General features: G+C 38.5%; 1 protein-coding gene across 4 annotated transcripts in view; it reads left to right on the top strand.

Moving 5' to 3' along the window:
- Positions 1-24,131, top strand: part of CFAP47 (cilia and flagella associated protein 47) — a 485,875-nt gene that overhangs the window by 171,249 nt on the left and 290,495 nt on the right. For all 4 annotated transcript variants that reach the window (XM_061410459.1, XM_061410458.1, XM_061410460.1 and 1 more), the window contains 3 exons: positions 4,508-4,589; positions 7,557-7,685; positions 13,218-13,410. In XM_061410459.1, coding sequence (XP_061266443.1) covers positions 4,508-4,589; positions 7,557-7,685; positions 13,218-13,410 — 404 coding nt within the window. The remainder of the gene's footprint in view (positions 1-4,507; positions 4,590-7,556; positions 7,686-13,217; positions 13,411-24,131) is intronic.

The raw sequence follows: 24,131 nt of genomic DNA, 5'->3' as shown, positions 1-24,131 counted from the left end.
ATTAGGCCTTGAGATATATTAAAAATGAAAAGAATGAAACGAGACTCATACAGAAGAGGAAAACTAATTATCCCTTTATCCCTCTAAGTTTTTGGCTGAACTTCAAGAACAAAAGACAGATTCAGTTCAGTTCAGTCACTCAGTCGTGTCTGACTCTTTGCGACCACATGAACCACAGCACGCCAGGCCTCCATGTCCATCACCAACTCCCAAAGTCCACCCAAACCCATGTCCATTGAGTCAGTGATGCCATCCAACCATCTCATTCTCTGTCGTCCCCTTCTCCTCCTGCCCTCAATCTTTCCCAGCATCAGGGTCTTTTCCAGTGAGTCAGCTCTTCGCGTCAGGTGGCCAAACTATTGGAGTTTCAGCTTCAACATCAGTCCTTCCAATGAACACCCAGGACTGATTCCTTTAGGATGGACTGGTTGGATCTCCTTGCAGTCCAAGGGACTCTCAAGAGTCTTCTTCAACACCACAGTTCAAAAGCATCAATTCTTAGGTGTCAGCTTTCTTTATAGTCCAACTCTCACATCCACACATGACCACTGGAAAAACCATAGCCTTGACTAGACAGACCTTTTTGGCAAAGTAATGTCTCTGCTTTTGAATATGCTATCTAGGTTGGTCATAACTTTCCTTCCAAGCAGTAAGCGTCTTTTAATTTCATGGCTGCAGTCGCCATCTGTAGTGATTTTGGAGCCCATAAAAATAAAGTCTGACACTGTTTCCCCATCTATTTGCCATGAAGAAAGACAGATTAACATGAGGAAAAAAACCCAGGTTTAATTATGTATGTAAGTTGTATGGTAGCCTCACAAAGTTATGACTCAGAAGGCAGCCAGAATATTGAAATTTGTATGCAGTCCTGACCTAAGGTGTTTAAGGGTCTAGGGCTTCAAAGGGTAAGGCAGAGGGCTGGGGGTGGGTGGGATTTACTGGAAGATGAGAGGAGGCAATGTTTGATAAAGAAAGCTTACTCTGCCGTGCATATGGGTCTCATGGGTGTGAAAGTTATCCCTGGTAATAGCTCTCTTTCTGGTACAGTCCCTCTTTCTAATGTAAATTTTGTTTATAAATGTAGATTTCCCTTACAAATGGAGAACTTTTCTCTGTTTTCAGATTTTCTCCTGTCTGCAGGTTTTCCAAATAATCACTGTGCAAAAGAGGCATATTTTAGCATGGCTTATTCTATTACCCTTCACTTCATAACAGCCTCTATAAAGTGCCATTAAAGAACAAAGTAGCCAGTAGGAATTTGCTGTATGGCACAGAGAACCCAAAATCAGTGCCCTGTCACAACCTAGAGGGGTGGGATGGGGAGGGAGGTGGCAGGGAGGTTTAAGAGAGAGGGGGCATGTGTACACCTATGGCTGATTCCTGTTGATGTATGGCGAAAACCATCACAATATTGTATAGTAAGTATCCTCCAATTAAAAATAAATTAAAATTTAAAAAGAAGAACAATGTATGGATCATACTTTACTAAATAAATATTTCTATGTTTAAAAAATAAAGCAACAACACAATTCAGCTGAGTACCTTTTAAAGTCCTTACTGCTATGCTAAGTCACGTCAATCTTGTCTGACTCTTTGTGACCCTATGAACCGTAGCCTACGGGGATCCTTTGTCCATGGACTTCTCCAGGCAAGAATATTGGAGTGGGTTGCCATGCCCTCCTCCAGGGGATCATCCCAACCCAGGGATCAAAGCTGTGTCTCCTGCATTGGCAGGTGTGTTCTTTACCATTATTGCCACCTGGGAAGATTTTACTGGCTTTCAGCAATTCATCAGTTAGTCAGCATTCAGTCTAGCACAGATAAAGGAGCTCTGAAGAGGTATCCAGGGCAAGAGATGTTTATAGGCAGAAGTGGGCAAGAACACAACTTGAACTGAGGCAATGAGAAGGAACATAATAAGTCATCCCCAGATGTCCCACTTTGGTATGGGAATTGTTTTGAACAGATGGGAGTTGAGAACCAGCAGACTCATGAAAAGCTTTCTACCTCTCCCTTAACTGCCTAAAAGAATTTAGGTGGGGGGCCTGTACCAGGAAGGGAGCTATTACTAGCAACCACTTTTTACATCAGAAAGCCTGATTTGCATAGCATGGCACAGGTTTGTTTACCAACATTTATACTTCCTATCTTCCTGTGAATTTTTTTCCTCCTCCTTGAAGCCCCAGATCCCTACCTCCTTCTCCTTAACTCAGGTTAGTATGTAAGCCTCAACTGCCTGACTACCTTTGAGTCTTCATGTCTTTGTGGGGCTCCCATAAGGGTTTCCCTTGTGGCTCACCTGGTAAAGAATCTGCCTGTAATGCTGGAGACGTGGGTTCACTCCCTGGGTTGGAAAGATCCCCTGGAGAAGGGAAAGGCTACCCACTCCAGTATTCTGGCGTGGAGAATTCCATGGACTGTATAGTCATCCCAACCCAGGGATGAAAGCTGTGTCTCCTGCATTGGCAGGCATGTTCTTTACCACTAGTGCCACCTGGGAAGATCATACTGGCTTTCAGCAATTCATCGGCTAGTCAGCATTCAGTGTAGCACAGAGAAAGGAGCTCTGAAGAGGTATACAGGGCAAGAGATGCCGCAGAGTCAGACACGACTGAGCGACTTTCACTTCACTTCACAGTTATGTAGTTAAATTTGTTTTGTTCCCTGTTAATCTGTTCTATGTCAATTTGATTGTTAGACAAGCTGACAAATTTAGAAGGGAAGAAAGAAAAAATTTTCTGCCCTTACAGCAAAAAAAAAAAAAAAAAGATTAGTTATTCCAAGTTTACTTTCCTTTAGGGGAAGCAGGTCTGTCAGGCAAGTGACCTAAGTAGTGCTGATCAGGCGATTCCTGATTGACTGGTTTACAATTCCATTTCTGGGGGAGCCAAAATTAACTCAGTCTTGATTTGGTGGCATGAGGTTTAGTATAGGCAGCTCCATTTGGGGCTTGTTGCCTTGCCTTTAACAATGCAAAAATGCATTCTTCAGCCTCAATTTGTTACTGAGGGCCTACTCTCTGGTGAGCACTGGGGAATATTCAAATGAATACCCTGTAGTCTCCCTCTTCAAGCAACTCTCAGTTTAGTGGTTCCCTGATAGTTTTCCTTAGGCTCTCAGTTGCATGTGATAGAAGTGACTATTTTTTTCCTCAGATCCTGTCTTGGCTTTGCATGCAAGGAAGTATTACAGTTTCTTCATAATTCTCTTGAGTTGTTGTCTTTGTTTTACCTCTAGGATTTCAACTTATTGGGGCATCATCTCACTGAGTTCTTACATAGGCTTTAGTGTGGCTACTTCTAAGTAGTGGTATACCATTAAAATTAGATTTTATTTAAACCTATAGTAATTCCAGTGTAATGAAGATTCATAGAAATAATGTAAATGCAGATGGGAAATGAGAAGAGAAGAAATGACATTTATTTTCCAAACAAAGGAGCTTTATGTTTGTAGCATGATTTCTTCCAATAGCTGTTTCTGGCCCTGGGCCACAGCAAACTTGACAACTCTGGAACCATGCTCTCTGCCTCACCTCCCACAAACAGGCCCTACCTCTTTTCATTCATCTGTGTTATCTTCAAGGTTTGAGCTTTCAGCATAATCTTTCTGCTTTTTCTTTTTCCCACTTGTCACTAGTTACAGGACTGCAAGCTGCTGAGGGTGTTTATAGAGTTAAATACTAGATCTGGCATTCTCTGTAAAATGCTAATGGTAAATTCTCTGTTAAATGCTTATAGTAAGCAGTGTTCTCTGCTCACTAAATGAGTTAGTGACACCCAAAATCCCACTGAGAAACACTCCTGCTAAAATTATATTAAAGGTCTATAAAGAGGTTCTTGTAATAGTGTACATGCATATGAAGATTTTTGATAAAAGTATTTCAAGAAATGTGATAGTGAAAAAAATACTACAAAATATTATAAAGTATGTACATATATATTCTTTTAAATGTATAAAATAATATAAGTAGATATTTCCCATTTAAGATACTACAAGTTTATATAATCAAAGAGTCTGCAATTTTTGGATATACTCTGGAAAAATAGGTGATGGTTTATGTTATTCTAATATATTCAGGCATATGTGGTGATAGGCATTCAATTAACATAGGGTAACTAATGATCTATCTAATTAATATTTTATTGTGTTCAAACTTTTTGCATGTATTTTTCAGTTTTATAATATTATAACAACAATAAAATGGTCTTGACAATAGGGTCCAAGTCATATAACTCTCTATGTCCCATTAGCATGTAAATGTGTATGTGTATGGTTATAGACACTTAGTAAGTTATTTCTCATTATTAATTCCCTGACGGAGACATTATATGCACATTTCATTGATAAGGGAAGTTTTAAAATTAAATAAGTTTTAAATTTTAAAATTAAAATTCAGTACATGTATAAACTATATAACAATGAAATAATTTCATTAAAGTTCATATGCAAGTGATAGATGGATTGTGAGTATTCTATAATAATTTGTTTTTTATTTTTTTTATTTTAGTGCTCAAGGAGCTTGTATTTCTCATGTACTGCCAGAATTTCTGCTTGAACCGGAAGATTACAAGAAGTGGATTGAAATTAGAGTAAGAGAATTTAATTTCTGAGAAATTACTGAATTTAATGGATTTTGGCTTAGAATCTTTGATTTTTTTATTTATGAAATATCCTAAGGATTACGCCTCTCCAGACAGTATGTGTGTGTGTATAAACACACACATAGACATATATATATATATCAGTTCAGTTCAGTCGCTCAGTCGTGTCCGACTCTTTGTGACCCCATGAATTGCAGCACGCCAGGCCTCCCTGTCCATCACCAACTCCCAGAGTTCACTCAGGGTCACGTCGATCGAGTCAGTGATGCCATCCAGCCATCTCATCCTCTGTCGTCCCCTTCTCCTCCTGCCCCCAATCCCTCCCAGCATCAGAGTCTTTTCCAAAGAGTCAGCTCTTCACACGAGGTGGCCAAAGTACTGGAGTTTCAGCTTCAGCATCATTCCTTCCAAAGAACACCCAGGGCTGATCTTCAGAGTGGACTGGTTGGATCTCCTTGCAGTCCAAGGGACTCTTAAGAGTCTTCTCCAACACCACAGTTCAAAAGCATCAATTCTTTGGCGCTCAGCCTTCTTCACAGTCCAACTCTCACATCCATACATGACCACTGGAAAAACCATAGCCTTGACTAGATGGACCTTTGTTGGCAAAGTAATGTCTCTGCTTTTGAATATGCTATCTAGGTTGGTCATAACTTTCCTTCCAAGGAGTGAGCGTCTTTTAATTTCATGGCTGCAGTCACCATCTGCAGTGATTTTGGAGCCCCCAAAAATAAACTCTGACTCTGTTTCCACTGTTTCCCCATCTATTTCCCATGAAGTGATGGGACCGGATGCCATGATCTTCGTTTTTTGAATGTTGAGCTTTAAGCCAACTTTTTCACTCTCCTCTTTCACTTTCATCAAGAGGCTTTTGAGTTCCTCTTCACTTTCTGCCATAAGGGTGGTGTCATCTGCATATCTGAGGTTATTGATATTTCTCCCGGCAATCTTGATTCCAGCTTGTGTTTCTTCCAGTCCAGCGTTTCTCATGATGTACTGTGCATATAAGTTAAATAAGCAGGGTGACAATATACAGCCTTGACGTACTCCTTTTCCTATTTGGAACCAGTCTGTTGTTCCATGTCCAGTTCTAACTGTTGCTTCCTGACCTGCATACAGGTTTCTCAAGAGGCAGGTCAGGTGGTCTGGTATTCCCATCTCTTTCAGAATTTTCCACAGTTTATTTTGATCCACACAGTCAAAGGTGATCCACACAGTCAAAGGCTTTGGCATAGTCAATAAAGCAGAAATAGATGTTTTTCTGGAACTCTCTTGCTTTTTCCATGATCCAGTGGATGTTGGCAATTTGATCTCTGGTTCCTCTGCCTTTTCTAAAACCAGCTTGAACATCAGGAAGTTCACGGTTCACATATTGCTGAAGCCTGGCTTGGAGAATTTTGAGCATTACTAGCATGTGAGATGAGTACAACTGTGTGTTAGTTTGAGCATTCTTTGGCATTGCCTTTCTTTGGGATTGGAATGAAAACTGACCTTTTCCAGTCCTGTGGCCACTGCTGAGTTTTCCAAATTTGCTGGCATATTGAGTGCAGCACTTTCACAGCATCATCTTTCAGGATTTGAAATAGCTCAACTGGAATTCCATCACCTCCACTAGCTTTGTTTGTAGTGATGCTTTCTAAGGCCCACTTGACTTCACATTCCAGGATGTCTGGCTCTAGGTCAGTGATCACACCATCGTGATTATCTGTGTAGGGAAGATCTTTTTTGTACAGTTCTTCTGTGTATTCTTGCCATCTCTTCTTAATATCTTTTGCCTCTGTTAGGTCCCTTCCGTTTCTGTCCTTTATCAAGCCCATCTTTGCATGAAATATTCCCTTGGTATCTCTAATTTTCTTGAAGAGATCTGTAGTCTTTCCTATTCTGTTGTTTTCCTCTATTTCTTTGCATTGATTGCTGAGGCAGGCTTTCTTATCTCTCCTTGCTATTCTTTGGAACTCTGCATTCAGATGCTTATATCTTTCCTTTTCTCCTTTGCTTTTTGCTTCTCTTCTTTTCATAGCTATTTGTAAGGCCTCCCCAGACAGCCATTTTTTATTTGTCTAAAAATCTCTGTGGAGTTCCCATGCAAAATAGATTACATGGCTTTCTTAAATATACAGGTGATTGCTTCTTTTAAGGGACTTAGAAATGAAGAATGGTCTGTACTTATGTAATTTTTTTCTGAAAATACATGTTTAGAATATATAACTTTCAAAGAAAATATTGGTTTTTTTTCCAATTACCTGAAAATTGCCACTTCCCTTCTTAAGTTTTAGTGGAGAATAGGGAGAAATTAAGCAAGATAGTCATTTTTTTTTCATATTATGCAATTCATTTTATGGAGACCTATTGAGAAGAGTAATTGTCTTGAGAAGTCTGTAGGCTTTGAGGAAACTCTCTGTTAGTTGTAACACTGTTACTATAGTCACCACATTATGTTAGCACAAGATCCAGAGGCCTGTTCTTCAGCACTCTGCTGAGTTCCAGTGGCTTCATCCTAAGGGTATGGCTCTTTGGGGGGTTCAGAATTCAGAATAATTTTGCATCTATATGGCATCACCGACTTGATGGACATGAGTTTGAGCAAGCTTCAGGAGTTGGTGATGGACAGGGAAGCCTGGCATGCTGCAGTCCATGGGATTGCAAACAATCAGACAATATTGAGTGACTGGACTCACTGAACTGCCACTGTTGCCACAGAGTGACCTATCAGGTACAATAAATGAGTAACTCTATGACCTCAAATAGAGGCTGTGAGTTCCAGAAAGCTGTCTATGTTGATAGTTTCTGTTACTGGCACATGGAGAGTTGGAAATCTGGATGAATGGGTATAAAGGACATGTAAATGTTTTATAAAAAGAAAAAATATATATATATATATGCTAAGTAATTAAAACTTTGGATTTACATTTCCCTTGCATTGGAATTAATATTTTAATATATTATTTCTTATAGTCTTCCACTACTATCTCAGCCAAGTTTTCCCACATACCTAAGGGAAAGCATTCTGTTGTTATAGATATGACAGATTTTGAAGTCTGGAGTAAACGATCATGGACTGATGTATTCCTTCAGATATACAAGGTAACTGTTTTGGGATTTTTTTGGTTGATTTATAGGAATAGTGTATTAGTTAAGGTATAGGTAATCCTGCTGTAAAAATCACAGTGGCCCAAATAAGATAGAATAATTATTTTTCTTTCTCATGAAATTGTGGAGAAGTGGTTTAGAAATAGTAGATGACTCTTCCATCCTCAGTACTGGACTTTTATTTCTGGATCCATTTCTCAGAACAGGGAAGAGCAGATAAAAGAGTAGAAGACAAGTAAATACCTTTTAAGGATATCATCTGCAAAGGGCATCATTTCCATTTCATGTTCCACTGGGCAAAATTTGGTCATATTGCTGCACCTAACTTCAAGGGTGCAGTTGGTCACAGTCCAACTTTCATATCCATACATGACCAGTAATCCCCAGTTTAGAAACAAGGAAAGGCTAACATGCATACATACTTTCTTCCAAGATTATCTGATGTAGTTTTCTGCTGTCTTCCTTATTGTTCTCTACTGGGGAGCAATAGCCCAGGCCCAAGAGCCCAGGCCCCTCTTGTTGCCCTCTGGCACTCTGAACTCCTCCACTGCAGCCAGCCCCCTAGGCCTACCCTCTACAGAGTTCGTTGTGCTCTTTGATTCCCAGTTATTCCCCCATCTCTACCTTTTCTTCCCCCAGCAACCTGCCCTGTCTATCTTGCTGGATGTCAAGAGGAGAAATCCTGTATTTTTTTTTAGTAATTCCCACAAGAATGATGGGGGTATTAGTGACTCTCACCCAAAGATAGATTTGGAGGGGGAAAAAAAAAAGCTATCTTCTTTACTTTCTTAACTCCACGCTGTATCATATATAATTTTGTCTACTGATAAAAAGGAGCAAGTCCAAAACAGAAAAGCTGCATATAGTTTATGGACAAACTAGTCCTACTCTTGGTTGTAGGCTTCTTTCACTCACCCATTCATTTATTCACTCCCGCATGCATTCATGTATATGTCTAGTTCATTTAACCCATCTTCCCCAACTAAAAGTCTATGAATTTAGATACCACATATCACTTGTGAACTCAAAACTTAATAGTGTGCCTGCTACATAGTAGAGGCTCAGCAAATATTTGTTGAATGAATTTATTCAACAGCTATTATGATCCAGGTACTATACTAGACCCTGGGGGTATAAAAGTAAACTTGATATAGCCTGTCTTTTCAAGGATTTTGTGTCCTGGAGTGTGTGAGCAATTAAATAAATACAATTACAAGAAACTATGACAAATGTTATGACAAGGTAAACCCAAAGAACTAAGGATGAGTACACATAAAAAGGAACCTAACTTGCCTGTGCCTTGGAGAAGGTTTCTAGGAAAAAGATGAATTTAAACTGAGCCCTGAACAATGAGGAGGATTTGGCAGGCAAGGTGAGGCATAGGTTAGAGAGAAAGATTATACAATTTGTGTGACAGAGGTAATAGATGAGTTTTATTGGAGGATGGGGCAATAACATTTTTCAAGTTAACGGAAATTCAAAGTGGAAATGCCTGGGGTTTGATAGAGCATTGTATATTCTGAGGAATAAACACAGTATGGCTGGGACTAAGAGGAGTAGACTATGAGCACGGTCAGAAAATAGATCGTGGTTGACTTCATAAGTCAAACTAAGGCATCTGAACTTCATGGATTTTAGCACAAGGTCAGTACAGAAATCTTGAAGGATTTTAAACACAAGATTGATATAATCAGTTTTGCATTCTATAGAAATCACTCTGGTACACTATGGAAACTGGGAATTTTTTTTTTAATTATTGAAGTACAGTTGATTGACAATGTTGTGTTAGTTTCAGGTGTACAGCAAAGTGAGATCTATATATATATACACACACATATATACACACACACAGACATACATACACACACACACACATACATGCATACATACACACACACACACACATATAATTTCTTTTTCAGATTCTTTTCCCTTATAGGTTAGTATAAAATATTGAGTATAGTTTCCTGTGCTATACGGTAGGTCCTTGTTGGTTATCTACCTTATGTATAGTTGTGTGTATATGTTAATCCTATCCTAATTTATCCTTCCCCTCCCTCCCCTTTCCCCCTTGGTAACCATAAGCGTGTTTTCTATGTCTGTGGCTCTATTTCTGTTCTGAATATGTTTATTTATATTATTTGTTTCTTAGATTCCACATATAAACAATATTATCTAATATTCATCTTTCTCTGCCTGACTTCATTTAGCATTATACTCTCTAGGTCCATCCATGTTGCTGCAAATAGCATTATTTTGTTCTTTTTCATGGCTGAGTAATATTCCACTGTGTTCCATATAATATTCCATGTCTTCTTTATCTATTCATCTGTTGATGGACATATATGTTTCCATGTTTTGACTATTGTGACTAGTGATGGTACTGAGAATACTGGTGGTAGTAGGAAAGATGAGAAAAGAGCAGCTTTCATAAATATCAGGCATAGAAATCAAGAATTGGTGAATGACAATAACTTATGGAAGTGAAGGAGACAGAGGAGTCAAAGACCACAGTGAGCTTCTGGCTTGGGTGACTGAGTGGAATTTGTTCCCAGTCACTGAAAGACAAGACAAGGGATGTTAACAGGATTTCGTTCAGGGCAGACAGAGGGACAAGCAAGAGAGCATGATAAATTAATTTTGGTCCTGCTGTATCATGGTGCTATGTATAATTACCAGATGGGTTGATCCTTTTGTCTGGAAACTGATTTGAATGGCAGCATGTAGTTTAGATTCTTCACTGATTCAGTGATAGACTCATAGGCATGGATGATTGCCCTGTAGATCATCTGCAGAGCAGTGTTTCTCCATAGATTGTGTCTGAAGCATGTAGCTCTCAGCACTCTATTAAATCAGTAGTGGATTGACAGTTTCACTTTAAAAAAAGCAAGCAGTGTTGTTGAGATGTTTCACAAGTTAGAAATAGAAGACTGTGGTTTTCACACAAATCCCTTTAGTTTTTAATTGTCTCTTTCCTATAGGTCATACGTGCACTTCAAGAATGCCTTTGTCATTTCTTCTTTGCTAATAGTTTAGATAACAGAATATAGCTTGTCTTAACCAATTTGATTTTATGTCATTTGGTTATTTTTGCTTGTTGAATTTGCATGTTTAGTTGTTGCTATTTCCTTGCATTATATTCCCAATTCACAAAAATGTGTTGATAGCTAAAAAATGGGTCACTGAAGCATACGAGAGGTGAAAACAATAAGAGAAACACTTAAACTCAGAATGCTCTTCTAAATATAAACCTATATTACATTAAGAGGGCTTTTATGTACTATAAAGGATGAATCTGTATGTGCTATAAGAATTGAATGTCATATTTCTACAAAAGAAACTGGAAAATAAAAAGGTGATCAGATGAATAACTGAATAATAAGTTTAATTATACTGTTTATTCAGGAGAAGGCAATGGCACCCCACTCCAGTACTCTTGCCTGGAAAATCCCATGGATGGAGGAGCCTGGTAGGCTGCAGTCCATGGGGTCGCTAAGAGTCGGACACGACTGAGCGACTTCACTTTCACTTTCATGCACTGGAGAAGGAAATGGCAACCCACTCCAGTGTTCTTGCCTGGAGAATCCCAGGGATGGGGGAGCCTGGTGGGCTGCAGTCTATGGGGTTGCACAGAGTCGGACACGACTGAGGTGACTTAGCATAGCATAGCATACTGTTTATTCATTTGTTCCCAGTGTATTATCTGTCAGAAAGGTTTTTGTTTTTTTTTTTAATAGTACACAGTTATGTCAAATATATTGATATTTTTAAACTAAGAGCAATGATTTTTCTGGTTAATTAAACACATTTTCCCCAAACCAATTTAAAATCTCCCTATAATAAAATAGGAATATTTGTTAGTAAAGGAGGCAAGATACCAATTATACCGAAACATTATTCAGAATTATATACCTCTGTAGAAAACAAACAAAAATGGTAAAAGGGATCATATTGCTGAAGAGTATTTTAAATGAGCTTCAATAAAATATTACTGGCATGAAAGCAAAATTGGTGAAATTCTTTTATTAAATAGATTTGCAGGAGTGGTCCATAATGTCACTGGAATGCAATGTGGAAACACAATTATTCTCACATGCGGTAACAGATATTGCAGTTTATTTGGATATAGCCATGTATAGGGAATATATGAATAACTCTCCACATCTGTAATAAGTATATAGTCACCCCTGGATATTGAAGCGTGATTGATTTTAGGATCCCCCACAAAACAAAATGTGAGCATGCTCAAGTCTTTTTTATACAGTGGCATGGTATTTGCATAAAACCCAGGCACATTCTCCTATATACTTTAAATCTCCCATATACTTAAAATTATTTCTAGATTACTTATCATACTTAATGCAATATAAATGCTCTGTAAATTGTTGTGAATACAGTTTAAATGTTATATAAATAGTTGTCAGCATGGGACAAATTGAATTTTTTGCTTTTTGTATTAATAATTTTGAATATTTTCTATCTGTGGTTGGTTGAATTTAAGGATGTGGAACTCACAATGGGGAACCAGTGGATATGGAGGGTCGACTGTATGTGCAAGAAGTATATGATGACATTTTCTTCTCTTTGCCAGAGAAAGTCCATGCTTTATGTAGAGTGATCCTTTGTTATTTAAAGATTAATTTGTAAGATTCCTCGAGAATGAGTCATTGGTCACAAGAAGAAAAAGTGTTGCAAATGAACTCTTATTCATAGGGAAATGTGGGATTAAAAATATGCCTCTGTCATGAATACAGTGTAAAAGGAAATAGAAAAAAAGTTATGAACACTGTCAAAATAGCACTACTGAATTAAATATTTTTATTGTGACCTCTGTGAATTCAACAGCCTTCTTTCCAATGTTGAGATGTACTAGTTTTGCAGGGAAGGTCACTCTCATGCATTATTCCAATAACAGTGAGATTAAAAATAATATTTTCATAGCACTGATGTTTTTCTGTATATCCATTTCCATTTTAAACGACTGGCTCAAATGACACATCAAGTTATGCGTTCCATGTCCTGGATATGCTGTACATATATCTATAGGATTTGAGATGGTTTTTAATGTGGTACAAATTACTAGGCATTAAGAGTTTGTTTCCAAGGATTTATTTATGTATCTCCTCATCTGACTGTTAATTCCTGTCACTTAATATCCTTTGTAATAAACTAGTTCTGAGTTCTTTGAGCTGTAATCACAAATTAATTGAACCCAAAGAAGGGGTTGTTGGAACCTCCAGCAGATAGCTCATTAGTCAGAAGCACAGGTGACCTGGGCTTGTGATGGACATCTGAAATGGAGGACAGTCTTATGAGACAGCTCTCTTAACCTGTGGGCTCTGATGTACCCTTTGCATAGATGGTGTCAGACTTGAGTTGAACTGTAGGACATCCAGTTGATGGCAGAGAATTGCTTGGTGGTGTCTGTTTACTCTCTGCTTGGTAGTATTTACTCTCTAAATACTAATTTTTATTTTGCCATTCCAGTAGTAAAAATTATCTCTTTCTCTTTTATCCAAATTTCAGGTTCTGGTACTATCCCGAATTGTACCATATAGCATCAATAATCTGCCCCCTGTATATATGCAAAATTCACCAAAAGTCAATGCTTATTTTGCATCCAGCAACATATATTCTGATCCTGAAAGGATTCTGCTTAGCTGGATGAACACAAATTATGAGAATGCCCGACATGTTATTTGGAAAAACTGTCAAAAAGGTGAGATTTTTCTTTTTTTGCTTTAATGATCACAGATTGTAGTCTGAGAATATGGAAGGAGCCATAGAACTGAACACAGAATCCATGGATTCTAGGCCCGAGTGCAGCATGTATTCTGTTCTACAAGTAGGATGTCCTATAACATTTTCAAGACCAGTTTCCTTACATGTGTCAGGGAAGGGGAAGTTCCTCTCTACTTGTCTTGAATTCCTGTGGCTGGACTAATAATAAAATTAACACAAGACAGATTTAACAGGAGAATAACAAAATTTAATCATGTACGAAGGTCTCATAGAAATGGGACTTAAAAAGTGGTCAAAGCACAAACCTTTTATACTTTTTAGACAAAGAAGCAATAAATTTGTGAGGAATTGACAGGACAAAGAAACTTAGGCTTTGGGTCCTTAATTAGTGAGGAATCTGAACACAGTGTGGGTAGAGGCAGGGAGAGCATCTTACACATGAAGGATTTACCTTCTGCTTGCAGGGAGACAAGCGGTGGGGGGATCAAAGTGTCCCTCTTTCATTGGCTGTTTCTTAAGTAATTTGAATTCAGAATAATCAGTATGCATCGAGGCACATTTTGGAACAGCCTGCCCTGGGGCCCAACACATTTAAAATGGAAATAATAAAAGATGCATCTTTAATTTATTTTGAAGAATAAATGATAAAAATTATGTAGAAATGCTCTAGAAATGAAAGATTGCCTTAATAACACTGATGATATTTTCAACTCTATAAAGTATTAAATTTAGTTGACACTACTGAAACTTTGTACGTTATTAGTTGAGATCAAGTGAAACTTGACTAGACAGTGTCTTACATCTATTTCATTGTGATGGTCATGTTGGAAATCACTAAGTATGAATTTTGAGGAGGTAGGTCATATTACGGAGAAGGCAATGGCACCCCACTCCAGTACTCTTGCCTGGAAAATCCCATGGACGGAGGAGCCTGGTAGGCTGCAGTGCATGGGGTCACGAAGAGTCAGACACGACTGAGCGACTTCACTTTCACTTTTCACTTTCATGCATTGGAAAAGGAAGTGGCAACCCACTCCAGTGTTCTTGCCTGGAGAATCCCAGGGACAGGGTAGCCTGGTGGGCTGACGTCTATGGGGTCACACAGAGTTGGACACGACTGAAGTGACTTAGCATAGCATAGCATAGGTCATATTAGGTCCATATACCAAGACCAAGGCAAGTACGTGATCATAGATAGACCTATTTCAGTGTTCAGGTGGACACTCCCTGGTTCTACTCTTGAGTAATAAGACTTTATACATTTCTACCCTGAGAGCCTTACATTCTTTGAAATATTTCCAATTGGCTAGTATAGCTGTGCATTCTTTTCTTCATCATAAGCATTGCTTGTCTTGAGAAAACGACATGTGCACTTTGGTTGTTTCTTTGACTTTCATTCAGCTCCCTTCTTCCAAGTATATACAAACCATTCATATTCAGAATGGGTTTTGTTTTATGTTTTTATACAGAATCCTCAGAGTTTAATCTAAACTTTAGCTAGAAAAGATTAAAAGTGTGATTTAAAATGAGACTTTGAATTACAGTTGCTCCCAACTTAAAGGCATTACTTTGTAAACATAATGACATCAAGATAGAAAAAGATATATTGATACATTAGTATTAGAGAACAGTAAACATTAATATTTTATTACCTTCCAATTGACATGCTGATAATATCAAGCAATTTCCCTTGAAACTGCAATTTAATAAGATTCACATCTTATAAACATGTATTTGACCTGTTCAAAAATGTAAAAAAAAACAAGGTGTAAATAGTTTGAATACTGAGGAGTAACACTTTAACCATAGTGTTATAAAATATGTACATGTATTAGAAATGAATATGTTCTTTTGTTATAAAATTATTATGGTTCTATTTTTACCAACAGAATGGTATACACAAGTTGTTTTCAAGGAGTTTGCTGCATTTTTTAGAATAAAGCATTATGGGCACTGGCCTAGTTTCTGCTTTTTAAAACACTGAGTCTCATCCCTTTGCAAAGCCCTTGTACTTCCTGTTCCCTCTGCTTGGAGCTTTATTTTCTTGCATATCTTCACGATTCCTTTGCCCACTTCACTCAAGATCCTGCTCAAATATCATATTATCTGAGAAGCTTTCCCAGTACCCTCTCTAAATTAGTACCTCCTTCAGTCCTTTTCTTTCTTGCTTCATTCTTCTCAATGGTGTTGATCCCCAGTAATATTTATACCCTGCCTCCTCCTGGTGAATGTTAGCCTCTTAACAGAAACAGCCTCTTCTGTTTTGTTGTTCACTGCTGCTTTCTCCGAAAATTGCATGGAAAACAAAAGATATCAAATACTGCTTGAGAAATTAAATAAATGAATGAAAGAATGAGAGCATAAAGGGACACACTCAGGTTTTATATATTTCTCTATCCTATTCCAGACAACTGAGTATATATTAAGCTACTAGTGTGTACCTTCTAGAACCAATGTGGAGATCAGATTGAATGGTTGAGTTAGAAGGGAACACTTTCTGTGTTAATTGTGTGAAGTGAAGAAGTGAAGTCGCTCAGTCATGTCCGATTCTTTGTGACCCTGTAAACCGTAGCCTACTAGGCTCCTCCATCCACGGGATTTTCGAGGCAAGAAGGCTGGAGTGGGTTGCCATCTGAGTACAGCTTGGCCTGGTTAATAACTGTGGAGGTCCATGAGAAGGAGCTCTGTGAAGGACTCCACTTAGGTTAATTTGGACTGAGAAAAGAGTCATACTCGGTATCCCAGATTTAAAATTTTCAACATTGATGCTCCACTCATCCCCACTCCATTGATAAATTCTGACCATGGTTGCAACTTGGTGCAGTGGTATTGTGGAGGGTAGATGGATAAGGCTGCACCTCACACCTTATGATTAAGAAACTCTGAGGGTGGGGCCTAGCAATCTGTATTTTAAAAAACCTGCCATGTGATTCTGATGCACTCTAAGGGATGAAGCAGTTAGGCCATAGTAACACAACAAGCAATCGTTGCTTTTAAATTGTTCATAGAACGGTATTTATTTACCAATTATATTTGAAAAATAAATCCCTTCTATATACAAAAATTCCTTGGAAGTAAATAATGACTCATTGGAAAAGACCCTGATGCTGGGAAAGATTGAAGGCAGGAGGGGAAGGGGACTACAGAGGATGAGATGATTGGATGGCATCACCAACGCGCTGGATATGAGTTTGAGAAGGCTCCAGGAGTTGGTGATGGACAGGGAAGCCTGGCGTGCTGCAGTCTGTGGGGTTGCAGAGTCGGACATGACTGAGCGACTGAACTGAACTGAAATAATGACTGAAAGAAAAAAAAGTGAAAGTGTCTCAGTCATGTCCATCTCTGACTCTTTGTGACCCTGTGGCCTGTAGCTTGCAGGGATCCTCTGTCCATGGAATTCTCCAGGCAAGAATACTAGAGTGGGTTGCCATTCCCTTCTCCAGGGAATCTTTCCAACCCAGGGAACAAATCCAGGTCTCCTGCATTATAGGTAGATTCTTTACTTTCTGAGTCACCACAAAATAATGACTGAAAACTTCCCCATATTAATGTCAGACATCACACCACAGATCCGGGAAGCTCAGGGTAAATGTCCCAAAACATTTATACCTAGGCATATTATATTCAAATTGTAGAAAAATTAAAGAAAACATCTTGAAAAAAAGCCAAAGGAAAAACACCTAACCTGTAGACAGACAAAGATAAGAATTATATCCAGCTTCTCAGAAATCATGCATTCAGGAAGAATGTGGAGTGAAATATTTAAACTGAAAAGGAGAAACCTTGCAGAGAATAGATAGTGGGCCTTGCTTACACACTTTTTGGGTAAACTGATCAGTTGGCAGCTTGTAGAGTCAAACTTAAGGACAGTGTGTCCTTGGTCAACCTGATGAGACAACAAATAAAGAGTATTTTAGTTGATTATGGATTTCTCAGAAACTCTTGAGAGTTTAGCATTGGAACTGACATGACAGGTTGTATGCTTATTAGATATCTGCTGTGGTCTTTCTTTCAGTATCTTCACCTCAGGACAGGTCTGCTACATTTCTGTCATTAGTATTAAAAAAAAAAAAAATCAGTTTATTTAAACAAAACAAAAACCAGCCATTTATTTTACTTCCGTATCCCTCTCTTGTAATCATGTCTGTTTTCTGTGTCCATGAGTTTGTTTTTTGTTATCGTTTTTGTTGTTTTAGATTCTACATATAAGGGAGATCATATGGTATTTGTCTTACTCTGTCTGACTTATTTAATTTATCATAATATCCTCAAGGCCCATCTGTGTTGTGACAAATGGAAAGCTTTCTTTTTTTTTAACGGCTGAATAACATTCCATTTTATGTGTATGTGTGTGTGTGTGTATGCCACAATTTCTTTATTCATTTATCCATTAATGGACATCTAGGTTTTTCCATGTTTTAGATATGATACATAATGCTGCAGTGAACAGCGGAGTGCATATATCTTTTCAAAGGAGTATTTTCATTTTTTTAGATAAATACCCAGAAGAGAACTTGCTGGACTGTATGATGGTTCTATTTTTAGCTTTTTTGAGGACCCTGTATATTGTTTTACATAGTGGTTGTGTCAGTGTACATTCCTACTAACAGTGCACCATGATTCCCTTTTCTCTACATCCTCACCAACACTTATTATTTCCTGTCTTTTTGATAGTAGCCCTTCTAACAGGTGTGAGGCCATATCTCATTGTAATTTTGATTTGCATTTCACTGATGGTTAGTGATGTTGCCAGGACTGGGTGTTCTCATGATGGTTTTACTACTTTGTTTTTCTACTTTGAAGGGTAAAAAATAGTTTCATCTTGTCATTTGCTTGTTAGCCAGTTGGATTTCCTCTTCTGTGATATACTTATTCATGTACTTTGCCCATTTTTCTATTATTTTGTTTGAATTTTTCTTATCAACTTGTAGCATTCTTTATAACGAAGACTAAACTACAAATATATTTTGTGTATATATACATATATATATACATCCCACAGTATTATTTGCTTTATCACTATTCACAGAAAATTCTGCCTTACAAAATGTTTATATTACTATACATTCATGACTAATGGGTGACCTCTCCCTTTCTTTAGAAATTCTCCTGAAATTCAAAGTTACTGACATGTTTTCTTGTATTTGTTTTTTTAAATTTTGTTCTTAGGTCTTATAAGCAATTTGAAATTTTTATAAATAATAGCTAAGAATCTAGTTTTGCTTCTCTGGATTGAGAATGAGATAGTCTAGCATATCTGTTCTGGAGAAGGCAATGGCACCCCACTCCAGTACTCTTGCCTGGAAAATCCCATGGACGGAGGAGCCTGGTGGGCTGCCATCTGTGGGGTCGCACAGAGTCGGACATGACTGAACGACTTCACTTTCACTTTCACTTTAGTGATGTTGAGCACATGTACCTGTTGGTCATCTGTATGCCTTCTTTGGAAAAATATCTATTTAGGTCTTCTGCCCATTTTTCAATGGAATTGTTTGTTTGTTTGTTTTTTGCCAAAGATTTGTATGGATTTTTTTTTAATATATATATTTTTGATATAAGCCCCTTATCAGATATATGATTTGCAATTATTTTCTCCCATCCAGTAGGTCTCCCATTCAGTCTTTTCATTTTGTTGATGATTTCCTTTGCTGCACTCTCTCATTAGAATTTCTTTGCTATGATGGAATGGAGAGGGATAAGACGAATAGGGAATCTTCCTCTTGCTACAGGAAGGCATGTTGGAGAGTAGTGAGTAGTAAAGTTGGAATCAGATGACCTAGAACCCCAGCCACCTGATAAGCTATGAATATCAGAGTAGTGCTTTAGGATTTCATTCCTCTAGTCTTGGAGAGTCATGCAAGATGGCTGAGCTGGTGACTCCTATGATAAAATAGGCATCTGGTCTGGCAGCAGCAAGTCCATGGATTGAAGTGTACCATAGCCACATGCTTTTGGCCAGGGCACCTGAATTCAGCACTGAGAGCACACTGAGATATCTTAACCCTGGACTTGCTATTAACTTGTCCAAGAGCACATGCTACCAGGCAGTCCGTTGGAGTTTCAAAACGTTCATTCTCTAATTACAGATGGTTTCTGGGAGCCACTATTTTAAAAAAGAAATAAAAAAGACATGCCCATTCTGTGTTTGAAAATCCCTAACACATGAGGATTTGTTCTAAGTGTTGTAAAAGTCAAAAAGCGTTTTTCAAGTGATAAGTGGACACCTGTCTCATGTATATCAGTGACCTTTTTAGTGCTTGCCAGGAGATAGTGAATTTGCTTTTATACACTCATCCTTCTGCCTTCTGTTCCCAGTAATGCTTTGTATTATATGTACTTAAGCCCTTTTATCATTAACACTTTAGTTGAGGTTCTTTCACGGATGAACTGTATTTTACACCTTAATGATAGTATCTTCTTCAGTAGATCAGGCCTATGATCAAGTATCCCCTATGTCATCCCTTTGGACCCTTTGCTTGAACTGCTACATTTGATTGCTAATGGGAATTTTATCATCCTGTAATCACCTGGTGATTTTGAGAGCAGCAATGGACCATTTTGTAGCATAAAGTGTAATTTCTAACAGGACTAAGTACTTTCATTTTGCTACACTTTCAACAAAATCCACAAATTGGAGCATTTTGAATTGTCTGTTCAAAGGAGCTTTGTTCTACAGAATGATGTCTTATTACTTAAGCCATGCTTATTTCAACATTTTTTGATGAAGTAACAATTGTAGTTCTTGTGAATGAAAAATATAATTTTTTATTCTATTTACTTTAGTGGAACAGAGTTATAAGTATGTTTGGCAATAATTGTATTTTATGTACCATCTAAAGGTGCCCCTAATTTCTTTATTTTGTGCTAGTTTAAGTAAACAATGCATGCGTGTATGCTAAGTTGCTTCAGTTGTGTCCAACTCTGTGCGACCCTTTGGACTATAGCCCGCAAGGCTCCTCTGCCCATGGGATTTTCCAGACAAGAAAACTGGAGTGAGTTGCCATTTCCTACTCCAGGAGATCTTCCCGACCTGGGGTTAAACCCACATCTCTTATGTTTCCTGCATTGGCAGGTGGGTTCTTTACCACTAGCACCACCTGGGAAGCCCAAAGTAAACAATATTCAGTACATATTTGAGAGATTGTATGGGTCTTATCATAATGCTCCCTATTCTTAAAACTAATGTGGTCTTGAGGTCTTAAATTTGTACGTATTGATTGTTTCAAATGTGCCGAATGTTCAGCTTCATTAAACCAGAAAACAGTTAATCTTTATGAAGAAGTTTACATTTTTCCCAGACATTTCAAATTAGCCCTTTAATATTTAGCATTAAATATTTATCATCACGATTGTGTGATCACTTACCTAGAGCCAGACATCCTGGAATGTGAAGTCAAGTGGGTCTTAGAAAGCATCACTACGAACAAAGCTAATGGAGGTGATGGAATTCCAGTTGAGCTATTTCAAATCCTGAAGACGATGCTGTGAAATTGCTGTACTCAATATGTCAGCCATTTAGAAAATTAAGCAGTGGCCACAGGACTGGAAAAGGTCAGATTTCATTCCAATACCAAAGAAAGGCAATGCCAAACAATGCTCAAACTACTGCACAATTGCACTCATCTCACATGTTAATAAAGTAATGCTCAAAATTCTCCAATCCAGGCTTCAGCAATACATGAACCATGAAATTCCAGATGTTCAAGCTGGTTTTAGAAAAGGCAGAGGAACCAGAGATCAAATTGCCAACATCCGCTGAATCATTGAAAAAGCAAGAGACTTCCAGAAAAACATCTATTTCTAGTTTATTGACTATGCCAAAGCCTTTGACTGTGTGAATCACAATAAACTATGGAAAATTCTTCAAGAGATGGGAATACCAGACCACCTGACCTGCCTCTTGAGAAACCTGTATGCAGGTCAGGAAGCAACAGTTAGAACTGGACATGGAGCAACAGACTGGTTCCAAATAGGAAAAGGAGTACGTCAAGGCTGTATATTGTCACCCTGCTTATTTAAGTTATATGCAGAGTTCATCATGAGAAACGCTGGGCTGGAGGAAGCACGTGCTGGAATCAAAATTGCCATGAGAAATATCAATAACCTCAGATATGCAGCTGACACCACCCTTATGGCACAAAGTGAAGAAGAACTAAAGAGCCTCTTGATGAAAGTGAAAGAGGAGAGTGAAAAAGTTGGCTTAAAGCTCAACATTCAGAAAATGAAGATCATGCCATCCAGTCCCATCACTTTATGGCAAATAGATGGGGAAACAGTAGAAACAGTGGCTGACTTTATTTTTCTGGGCTCCAAAATCACTGCAGATGGTGATTGCAGCCATGAAATTAAAAGACACTTACTGCTTGGAAGGAAAGTTATGACCAACCTAGATAGCATATTCAAAAGCAGAGACATTACTTTGCCAACAAAGGTCCATCTAGTCAAGGCTATGGTTTTTCCAGTGGTCATGTATGGATGTGAGAGTTGGACTGTGAGGAAATCTGAGCGCCAAAGAATTGATGCTTTTGAACTGTGGTGTTGAAGAAGACTCTTGAGAGTCCCTTGGACTGCAAAGGAGATCCAACCAATCCATCCTAAAGGAGATCAGTCCTGGGTGTTCATTGGAAGGACTGATATTGAAGCTGAAACTCCAGTACTTTGGCCACCTGATGCGAAGAACTGACTCATTTGAAAAGACGCTGATGCTGGGAAAGATTAAGGGCAGGAGGAGAAGGGGATGACAGAGAATGAGATGTTTGGATGACATCACCGACTCCATGGACATGGGTTTGGGTGGACTTTGGGAGTTGGTGATGGACAGGGAGGCCTGGTATGCTGCAGTTCATGGGGTCACAGAGTCAGACATGATTGAGTGACTGAACTAACTGATTTTTCATCAATGTTGCTAAAATGCACACAGACAATAGAAATGGTATCATATGACATTTTAATGTTTTATCTTGAATGTTTTATTTTGGGAATGTGACAGTCAGTATTTATAAGTCATGATTTTAGTGTAAAGCTCAGCACTAAATTCAGAGAAATGTCAAGCAGTTAAGCAAATGTGAGAACAAATAGTTAAACCATTTCCAATGGATTAACAGTGTGATTCAATAAATCAGTACAAACTAAGACAATAACCATGTGTCTAGGGAAATGGAGGTTATAAAAATTGCCCAATACCTAGACCCCATTCTTCCTCTCTTTTTCATATTCATACCTACTCAGGGTGGTTGCCTTTCAGTCAGAGACCACTAGTTGAACAAATTCCTGTTAATGCTCATTGCAAGCAGGGAGATCACACATTATGGAGAATCACGAGCTGTCTCACAGTAAAGGATATTATGAAAGACATTGCAGGATTTGTGCATTAGCTAGGTAAACTGGGAAAGGTTCAAGGGATGCATATGTGCTCAGTTGCTCAGTCGTGTCTGCCTCTGCTACTCCATGGACTGTTGGCCGTCATGCTCCTCTGTCCATGGAATTTTCCAGGCAAGAATACTGGAGTGGGTTGCCATTTTGTTCCTAAGGGGATCTTCCTGACCCAGGGATTGAACCTGCATGGCCTGTATCTCCTGCATTTGCAGGTATATTCTTTACTACTGCACCACCTGGAAAGCCAAAATGTGTCTCTTTGGAATATTATTTTAAAAGAGTTATCCATTTGTGAGAAACATTTACCTTTATAAGGGAACTCTGCATTTGTAAGATTGTCTCCATTTCTGTACCAGGAGGAGGAAGGTGACCAAATCTCTGGAAACTTATTGTGGAAAAGACTTGTTGTTCAGTCACTTAGTCGTGTCCGACTCTTTGCAGCCCCATGGACTGCAGCATGCCAGGTTTCCCTGTCCTTCACTGTTTCCCTGAATTTGCTCAACCTCACCTCCATGGAATTGATGATGCCATCCAACCATCTCATCCTGTCTCGCCCCCTTGTCTTCCTGCCTTCAGTTTTTCCCAGCATCAGAATCTTTTCCAGTGAGTCGGCTCTTCACATCAGGTGGTCAAAGTATTAGAGCTTCAGCTTCAGCATCAGTCCTTCCAATGAATATTCAGGATTGATTTCCTTTAGGATGGACTGGTTGGATCTCCTTGCAGTCCAAGGGAGTCTCAAGAGTCTTCTCCAACACCACAGTTCAAAAGCATCAATTCTTTGGTGCTCAGCCTTCTTTATGGTCCAACTCTCATATCCATTCATGACTACTTGGAAAACCATAGCTCTGCGTTAAAACCTTACCCTTGTTTACTGTGGTTTTCCATGTCACCTCCCATAACTGACTCTCTCGCCATCCTCTTTTGTCTTTAGCTGAGGATGCTATTTAAGATGAGGGCTTCAGCCATTTTGGTGAGTTTTTTGGGGGGTCTTTCCCATGTATATATGTAATTTAACTTTTGTTTGATTTTCTGCTCTTAATCTATCATGTCAAATTAATTCTTAACTGAGCCAGAATAATCTATAAGAATAGACAGAAATTTCTACCTCCCCAACAAAGGAAACAGGAATTTGTTTTGACTGTATGTTTTCAGGGACAGTGAAAATCTTATAAATGAGTTATAGTAAATCTCATCCAATGGAAGAAGACTATAGTGAGGGTAATTCTTTAATTGGTAAAGAAGCAGTGTTCGCTCACATTAACCAGGAGAGGGGGATATTGATGTTTCATGGTTTACACCATGAGCTTGTTTTTGTTCTGGGCT

The sequence above is a fragment of the Bos javanicus genome, chromosome X, assembly GCF_032452875.1.
Source record: "Bos javanicus breed banteng chromosome X, ARS-OSU_banteng_1.0, whole genome shotgun sequence".
NCBI classification, from domain to species: Eukaryota; Metazoa; Chordata; class Mammalia; order Artiodactyla; family Bovidae; genus Bos; species Bos javanicus.
The sequence above is the reverse complement of the archived record's forward strand: the minus strand, read 5'-3'. Positions and strand labels throughout refer to the sequence as shown.